General features: G+C 45.6%; 1 protein-coding gene across 1 annotated transcript; it reads left to right on the plus strand.

Annotated features, from left to right (window-relative positions):
- The first annotated feature begins 803 nt into the window (after positions 1-803).
- Positions 804-8,628, plus strand: LOC100119733 (tubulin beta chain). Its single transcript, XM_003427471.5, has 4 exons — positions 804-1,068; positions 5,603-5,711; positions 6,199-6,698; positions 6,784-8,628. The coding sequence occupies exons 1-4, from the start codon at positions 1,012-1,014 to the stop codon at positions 7,483-7,485; spliced, it is 1,368 nt and encodes a 455-aa protein (XP_003427519.1). The 5' UTR covers positions 804-1,011; the 3' UTR covers positions 7,486-8,628.
- The last annotated feature ends 621 nt before the right edge of the window (positions 8,629-9,249 follow it).

Here is a 9,249-nt window from a genome sequence, read left to right on the forward strand (position 1 = left end):
TCTCCCTCTCCCGCCATCATGGCTCGAGTTTAAAACCCCGGCGAGCTCTCCGCGCGCTCACAAGGCTTTTTTCAAAGTGCTTCCCCCTCGTCTACTGCAGCGCCTGTGTTTTTTTACCTACTCGCGCGCGCGCGCGCGGATGAGAGAAGAAGAAGAGGAACAAGACGACGATATACCAAGGAGAGAGAAAACGCCTGCAAAAAGGAGGAGCTTGAGCGGCTAAAATCCATTTTCGAGATCTATGGCACAGTGCAAGCTGTAAGTATATGACGACCTCCGGACGACGAGATGAAGCACACGAGTCTACTCCGCAGTAGTCGTGGCGTTTTGAGAAGAGAAAGAAAGAGGCGACATTAAAGCTCTTTGAAGTTGCTTCGACGTGCTTGGCTTTGCGAAGTGGGCGGGTTGAAGAGCGAGTGGAGCTTTTTTTTTAAGTTGGATAATGTGCTTTTTATGAAAGTCGATCGCGCGAGACGAGGATTATGCCATTCTTAGTTGATTATGATTGAAACTAATAAACTACTAATGGAATGCGACTTATTTTAAAAAAAAAACTTGGGCGAAATAATTAAAATTTTTAAAAGAAAAGCTCCATCAAAATAGTAAATTAAAAAATAGCTCGTTTCCAATAACGTTTGCTCGCGCTGAAAATATCTCTGAAAAAATACTTATTCCCATCCACGCTGAAATATCCAGTAAAAAGGCAGCAGCACTTGCACTTGCGCAGTCGACTATAAGACTCCCCTTTAAAAGCTAGAGAGCCGCGCGCGGCTGTTCACCAGGAGGCGCGTCGCACTCACACACACACACACACACTTACACAGAGCAGAGAGACTGCAGCACAGGCGTTAAAGAAGCGAACCGATCGCAGCCGGGCCCTGCCATTCGCGCTCGAGACTTCGACCGAAGAAGCCGCAGTAGCAGTCGGACCAGCGTACGATTAGCAGTCAACTCGTTGCTCTAGCAGCACATCGATATACTTCTCGCTTATCGTTCGTATCGAGGATCAAGATGAGGGAAATCGTACATCTGCAGGCCGGACAGTGCGGCAATCAGATCGGAGCCAAGGTGCGTTGATTATGATTGATCTTAATCGATTTTCCATTCGTATTTTGGGCATTTGAAAAAATTCGGTTGAATGGTTATACGCGTGCTTATTCGAGCTTGCGCGCTTTATGTACGAATGAAGCGATCGAACGGCCGCGATGAAGATGAGATGAAAATTTAAGAGGCCTGATTGGAAGATTGCGAGGAGAGAACGCTTTGATACAGTGATCGTCGCTTAGCTGATTGACTGTTTTCAAACCGAGCTCTTCGCGCGTGTTAAACGTTCTTTTCGTGTGCAGCTTGAAATAATAAAAGTTTTATCGCTTATCGCGCTCTTTATTTATTATACTCGCGAGGGCACGCGTATATCGACTAAACCATAAAAACTTTTAGTGTGCAGTACCGCAGAATTGTATTAAGCTCGTGCAATGAATTTGCCGTCGATGTAAAATTACTCAAATCCATAATAATCATGGCAAATACGAATTACAATCGTAAATCCCATAATCGTAATAATCGTAATATCATAATAACCGCACATAATCCGAAAATAGCTAATTTTGTCACCAGACGACGACACGTCAGGCCGCGTTATATCCCCTACTGCGCGCAGCTGCCTCCCGCTCTAGTGTTCTCTTGGTAAAACTCGTTAGGGCTGCTGCCATTCATCCTCTAAAAATCGATCGCCCTTTTTTCCCCGACTTATTACTGTCAATTTGCACATCGTACTCCCTCTACCGTCGAAACATATTTTTTAAACATAGTCAAGCGCAAAATTCAGAACGGTTTGATATTCAACGTTTGTTTATCCGCATCGAGCCAGTGGCGCGTGTCCACGTCGACAATTAAGACGGAAACAGGTAAAGCGATACTTTGCAGCGACGCTGTACATCCGTCCTTGTAGTACTTCCCATTGCAGAGCAGCCTTGATGCGCGTTGGAGTATAAGGTGCAGCCCTTGGAACGCGTGTATGTACACTTGATTGGAAAATTCGATACGCGTGCGGCGTTGTTGATTAATTTCTTTTTTCTCCCTCGCACCCGCACTCTCGAGACCTTTTTTCGGTAAGAGGATACACAGATGTTTACGGCTGGGCGTAACGCAGGCGTGTGCAGGGCTGAAAAATCCTCGTAATAACGCTCGGGAAAATGAAGGAAATAATCGAGTGCAAATTCAAAACATCACTCGTCAGACGACACTGCTTATCGAGTCGCTCGCGCTACTATACTTAGCGTTTCGAGGAAACTCGCAATGGCTTTAAAGCTACTACTCTCTTTAAACCGTCCAGACGACGACGGGAGCATGTGCGCCCGTTCTCGGCTCATGAATTTTTGCTAATGTCGAGAGCGAGAGACGCGGCGAAAGTGAGTCATTTGGAGAGATTGTAGGCGAGGAGATATGACCCCGCATGTGCGCGCTGGATGTATAGAGGGATTCCGCGGGAGCGTAGTCATGGTAGTTTAAACAAAGTGGGCGATGCTTTTATTACTTCCGCCTGCTCCGAGCTTTCTCGGATTTTATATTCGCTGGCGAACGAGGAATTTTTAATCGTCTCGTTAAACAACGTATATATTGGCATATTGTAGTCGACGCGTTGAATGACACCGAAGTCGGCAGCCGAGCACGTGATAGCGTTATCGCAAACTTCGAACGAGCGGTATTATTAGTCGATGAGTTTATGCATATTATCATACACTATATCGCCGATAATTAAAACGTTATAAATCAATCGCGCTCCAATTAAAATTCGCTAACTCGAGTTTTCGAACAAATTATAATTATCCTCTCTATTGTTTTCCAATAAATCCTATACCAAGTTTACTGAAAAATCTAAAGAAAGCTCTATTGTCCTCTCTCCTCCCCACATTAAAAAAAAGAAAAAGAAAAAAAAAACAACCGCATCATCCGAGAAATCGCTCTCAAGAGCAGCGTGCATCATCGCCACTCAAAAGATCATCAAAGAGAGCCACTATCTCCCTACACTCTCTACTCTTTATCTCCTCTCAGCCTCTCGATTCTCTCCGCACTAGTTCGCCTTTATAATCTCTTCAAAAATACTAACGATACATCGGCATTGTACACTGCACATGATTCGCGCGTGCAACGGCGATCGCCGGAAAATCGGCGGAAAACTGCGCGATGACGCAGCAGCCTTAGGCATCCGATATTGTATTATACCGCAGAGGGTCGAGGATTTAATAATTTATAAGCGGGACGTACGCGTCGGGCATTCGATGGGCCCATACCAGCCTCGAGTGAATATTCAAATGGCGTTGCTTTTCGAGAATCTTATTTTTAGCGACACGCGGCGCGCATTGTTCGTTAGACTCGAGTGCGTACCTGCATGTGGATGCACTGCTTATGGAAATGACTGATAATTTAGCAGGTGTGCATATGGGCATACTGGTACTATATTCTAATAATCGATGCTTGTACAAAGAATTACAGTTAACGTAAGCGAACGAGAAAAAAATCACGATCAATCCCATCGTCGTATTATTTCGAGGCTCGACTCGAACAGTCCAATTAACGAGTGCGTATCTCTCTCTCTCTCTCTCTCTCTCTCTCTCTCTCTCTCTCTCTCTTTCTCAGACATCGGTCAGTGCGAAATCGGCGCGAAGTCACGTTCCCAGACTCGGAGAGCACATCAGCCGGAATTAATCCCGACGAATTGAGCTGCAGCAGCGGCTAATTAACAGCGCTTTCTTCTTCGTCTTCCCGGGCCTAGAGTGTATTAGCTTACGTAAGAGGCTCGGTTGGCCCGCTCCAAAACATCCTTTTCAAGCGACCGAGTGTCGTTAACCCTCTCGGCGTGTGTACCGGAAAACCATATTTTTAGGAGACGCGTCGCGTTAATTCATCCAAGGGGTATTAAGTCATTCTCTGGATTTAATTAGCCGCGCGCGTTTCAGCATAAGCAGAGCAATGAAGATCGTTACAATTTTCTCTTCAAGCGATTCTCAACGAGACGAAGCACACACAGTCATCGTCGCAATAATTAATCCAAACGTGCCCATAAATCTCAATCGACCTCCCTCAATTCCCTCTGTGTACGAGAACATCAGCCGTATTTTCGAGACTCGTAGTATCATATCACCGATCTCATTACCGATTCAGCGGACGACTTGGCCACGACGCGAGATATACGAGCGGCGAGTTGTTCCGCATTTGTATTGTTCCTAACAGCGCTAAGCGCGACGAAACGGCATATTGACCGGATATACTCGCAGCGACGAATTATACGTGTGCGTTTCGAGCTCTCTGTATATATACCTATGCGTATGCGTCGAAAGTACAGCCGATGCCGATTTACCGTTCGGTTCGGCTAAAGCCTTCGATTTTCCGCTCGTAACCGATCCGCGTAAGTAGTTCTCTCTCTCTGTCGCGTTCCGTTTCATAAAGCAGATTTTACGGCGTTTCCTTGTAGCACAATGCAGCCGCTGCGAGCGGAGAGGCTGTAATTTGCGAGTTTTTGTTTGAGGATGCGGATATAGCCTGCGGTCGCTTTATTTAATTGTGCGGGATGCTTTTGAGCTTTTGTTTGGATTGTTTTTGCTGCGCTTTTGCTATATCGGTACTCGTACTTGTGACTCACATCTTGGGTTGAGGGGGTCTCATTGAAAAACCCGCTCAAAAAAATATCCCCGTGACTCACGTGTAACACAGCTCAAAAGAAATTAAAAAGCAGCCCATCCCGAAAAAGCAATTATAAAGCACATCGAGCGTAGCCAGAGCTCGGAAATCTTCTTGGCACACAGAGACAGCTGCATCTCTCTCTCTCTGATATTTCGACGAGGTCGTGTCCGTACACACATACACGGACTTTCCGTCGCTCTGCTCGATTTTGCGCGACGTTTTCGGAACGTCTGCGAGCGCGCATACCGAGCTTGGGTCAACGGCTCCTCATCTCTCCGCTAAGCGACGTATATACGTAAGTATATGGCGAACGACGATATGAGACTCCTGCGAGCCCTGCTGATGTAGGTACAGAGCGATTTATTGCGCACACGTGTACGCTTCCTCCTCTCTCTCTCTCTCTCTCTCTCTCTCTCTCTCGGAATTTTTAAACGAAAAAGGGCTCTTTTTGCGAGGAGGTTCCGCGAATTTATCGCGACGAGATCTAATCAATGGGATCCGCGGAGTGGATAAATATGCCAAGGAAGTCCTATTTATATAATAGCCGCGTAGGAAATAGAAGCTCGTCGGGGCGAGCGATGTGGAGCAGGAGAGAGCAGGAGAGAGAGATATGTTAAGGACTTCGGGCCAACTCTCCAGTATAGAGAAACTCGACGCGTTAAATCCGTCTCCCTCCGTCTATTTTCGGCGGCTAATCTTAGATTAAATCAGCCTGTCCAGCTTTAATGGCTGATTTTCGAACGTCAGCCCTGATGCAGGGCTTTATAACCTTCGTTATTCGAGTCGATGAGTCGAGGGCTAGATTTATCGCTTCCATATAATAGCTCCGCTAATTACCGAAAGCATCCTTTTTTATACAATGTATAAAACTCGAGCAGTGGGTGTATATTTAACCAGCCGCGTATTATTTCCGTTACAGTTCTGGGAGGTAATTTCGGAGGAGCACGGAATAGACCAGTCGGGCATCTACCATGGCGACAGCGACCTGCAGCTCGAGAGGATCGACGTCTACTACAACGAGGCTTCGGGTAAGCTTACCCAAACGTTATACAGATTGTGTCGTTGCTCGACAAATAAACACCGCATATCCTCTTATCTTATCTCTCCCCTCCGGTATTAGCGACGGCTATTCCCTCTGAGCCGGAGCTCGAGTGTACAGTGTAGACACACCCCAGAAATAGTAGTCGGAGACATTTTTAAGATACTCCAAAGACCAACGCAACGCGCGGCAGAGGGAGGCTTTACTCTAAAAACAGATACGGAGGATTCCAACGGCGAAATAAACTTTCTCCAAGGAGCCGCGCCCGTAGGTACACGAGACCGAAATAAACGCCTTGTAGGAGTTTCTTCTTGCGCGCCGTTACTTCGCCTCGTCCCTTTTAGATGTCAATTTTTGAACGCGTGTGTGCTTTTTCCTTTCTTTTTCTCCTGTGTCCCATCCACGCTTGGGATCTTTTTCGCGGGAGACGAAAGATGCTTCGAGGAAATGACGTAATTTTGCAAAATTCATTCCAGTGGCGACGTCGACGAACGGCGGCAAGTATGTGCCCCGGGCGATCCTGCTGGACCTGGAGCCCGGCACTATGGACGCGGTTCGCTCCGGCGCCTACGGCAAGCTCTTCCGGCCGGACAACTTCGTTTTCGGCCAATCGGGCGCCGGAAATAACTGGGCCAAGGGCCACTACACCGAGGGTGCGGAGCTCGTCGACTCCGTCCTCGACGTCGTGCGCAAGGAGTGCGAGAACTGCGACTGCCTCCAGGGCTTCCAGCTGACCCACTCGCTCGGAGGTGGTACCGGCTCCGGTATGGGGACCCTCCTCATCTCCAAGATTCGGGAGGAGTATCCCGACAGGATCATGAACACCTACTCCGTCATGCCGTCGCCGAAGGTGTCGGACACCGTAGTCGAGCCGTACAATGCGACCCTCTCCGTGCACCAGCTGGTGGAGAACACCGATGAGACTTACTGTATCGACAACGAGGCGCTTTACGACATCTGCTTCAGGACACTCAAGGTAACAATTCATTTATTTATTCATTTATTTATTCATTTATTTGTATCATTTTAATTTCGAGTACTCACGTCGCCACTTCTCGCAGGTGTCCAACCCGTCGTACGGCGACCTGAACCACCTGGTCTCCCTGACCATGTCGGGCGTGACAACCTGCCTTCGCTTCCCCGGTCAGCTGAACGCTGACCTGCGCAAGCTGGCGGTGAACATGGTCCCCTTCCCGCGTCTCCACTTCTTCATGCCGGGCTTCGCTCCTCTGACCTCCCGCTCCATGCAGCAGTACTCGACCTTGTCGGTTCCCGAACTGACCCAGCAGATGTTCGACGCCAAGAACATGATGGCCGCCTGTGACCCACGCCACGGCCGCTACCTGACCGTCGCCGCCGTCTTCCGCGGTCGCATGTCCATGAAGGAGGTCGACGAGCAGATGCTCAGCGTCCAGAACAAGAACAGCTCGTACTTCGTCGAGTGGATCCCCAACAACGTCAAGACCGCCGTCTGCGACATCCCGCCCAAGGGCCTGAAGATGTCGTCGACCTTCATCGGCAACACCACAGCCATCCAGGAGCTCTTCAAACGCATCTCGGAGCAGTTCACCGCCATGTTCAGAAGGAAAGCCTTCTTGCATTGGTACACCGGCGAGGGCATGGACGAGATGGAATTCACCGAGGCCGAGTCGAACATGAACGACCTGGTGTCCGAGTACCAGCAGTACCAGGAGGCCACCACGGAGGAGGACTTCGAGACCGAAGATGCCGGCGACGACTTCGAGACGTGCGATCAGGAGTGAAGTGGAACTCGAGGCCTGTTCGAAGAGAGCGACATATTTCTTATCGAGGAAATTACAAGCGCGCCACCTTTACGTCCTTCATCGGGCTTACCTTTGAGAAGTAAGCTCGCTGTGACAACGTACACGTCGCTCTGTTTTTATGCAGATTTCACGATCATATATAGGTTTACGCACATCTTTATGGAGTTGCGAGAGAGAACACGATTGCTGCCCCGGTACTTATACGTATCAGCGATCTATCCGTAACGGCAAATTCGTGTGCGGAGGAGCTTCTTTTTACATGAATTACATGAATTACACGAATTACACGAATTACACGAATACGAACGAGTTGAATTTAGTCAATAGTTTTACTGTATCGTGACTTAATAACGACGATTATATTCCATCGCCTATGAATTGACATATCCGATTGAATTTATATTTGAGATTTTTTACTGGCATTCGCTGATTTTAATTTTTTTGCATCTTTTTTTTAAAGGATCTTTTTGAAATGAAACTGTAGCATGTAAGTCACATTGAAGTTCTTTTGTTCAAAAGAAAAACCTAGATTTATATGAGCCTTGTTATTGGGCGCTAGAATTTAACTTCATTATCTAAAGGCAATTTTATAATTTTACGCATACTTTTATTTACATTACGAAGTATTTATTGTTTATGCGATGGCTATCAATCATAAAGATAAGGAAGTTTTACAATGATTTTTATAAGAATATTTTAACTGAGGGGACTGATGCAAAGATCTGAAAGAGCACATTTTACACAGACGTATACCATTTATAACTTTTATGAAGCAACACACCAAAGTATATCGGCCAAAAATGTCCCTGCTTTGAGATAATCTATGACAAAACGAATTAAACTTACTCTAGTATTGGATCATTAGATTTGATATTCGCGAGCGTATAGACTGAAAATCGTAGGCAGACTAACTCATATCCTTGGAAAAAGTTTTGTATCGTTTGAAAGTCGTCGAAGATGATAGCAAATTGTGATTATACCGAGGATGTAACATCATTTTAATCCCGAGCTACGAGCATTTATATTTACGCAAATTTATGGAGGCGGATTTTATGATTATTACGGCGAGATAAGGGCATGAAAGTGTGTGAAACGATGTAATAAAACTTATTGAAAATACTCTTTGATGCTTTCTTTATTACCTTTTAAATTTATGTACAATGTAATCATATTTCCGATTCAACATAGTGAATTCCTTATGATCAATGAAAAAAAAATACTGAAATTAGATAAGATTACGCAAAATTTTAGATAATCGTTATTCATTTATGCTAAAAATTCGTACAAACAATAATTTGTGCGTAAACATAATAACAAATTTAATTCATACAAAGTTCTCTTGATTACACCGCCACTTTAAATGCTGGGTTTCAGAAAAATAAAGATTCGCTACTTTCTTGATTAATGTTTAATCGTTGACACTTATTTAAATTGGTTATTAATCGACGCTATCGGTTACAATTAATTGCACACAGCTTTATTGTTAATAAATATCACCTCAAAGCTAGTTATACATACACTTTGTTCAAGATCTTTATACAAGCAGTCTAGTTGCACTTCGACTGCGATCTTATTACTTTACGTATTAGTCTTGAAAATAATTGAACAGATTTAATTGCGTGTATCTCCTGGCTACACCTATATTTGTCTTAGCAATGATAGAGAATCCAATTATGTAGAATTTGACATCCGAAAATCCTTTTTTTCACATCGATGATCATAACTGCAAATTATTTGTTGCTG

This window comes from Nasonia vitripennis, chromosome 4 (assembly GCF_009193385.2).
Source record: "Nasonia vitripennis strain AsymCx chromosome 4, Nvit_psr_1.1, whole genome shotgun sequence".
Taxonomy (NCBI): Eukaryota; Metazoa; Arthropoda; class Insecta; order Hymenoptera; family Pteromalidae; genus Nasonia; species Nasonia vitripennis.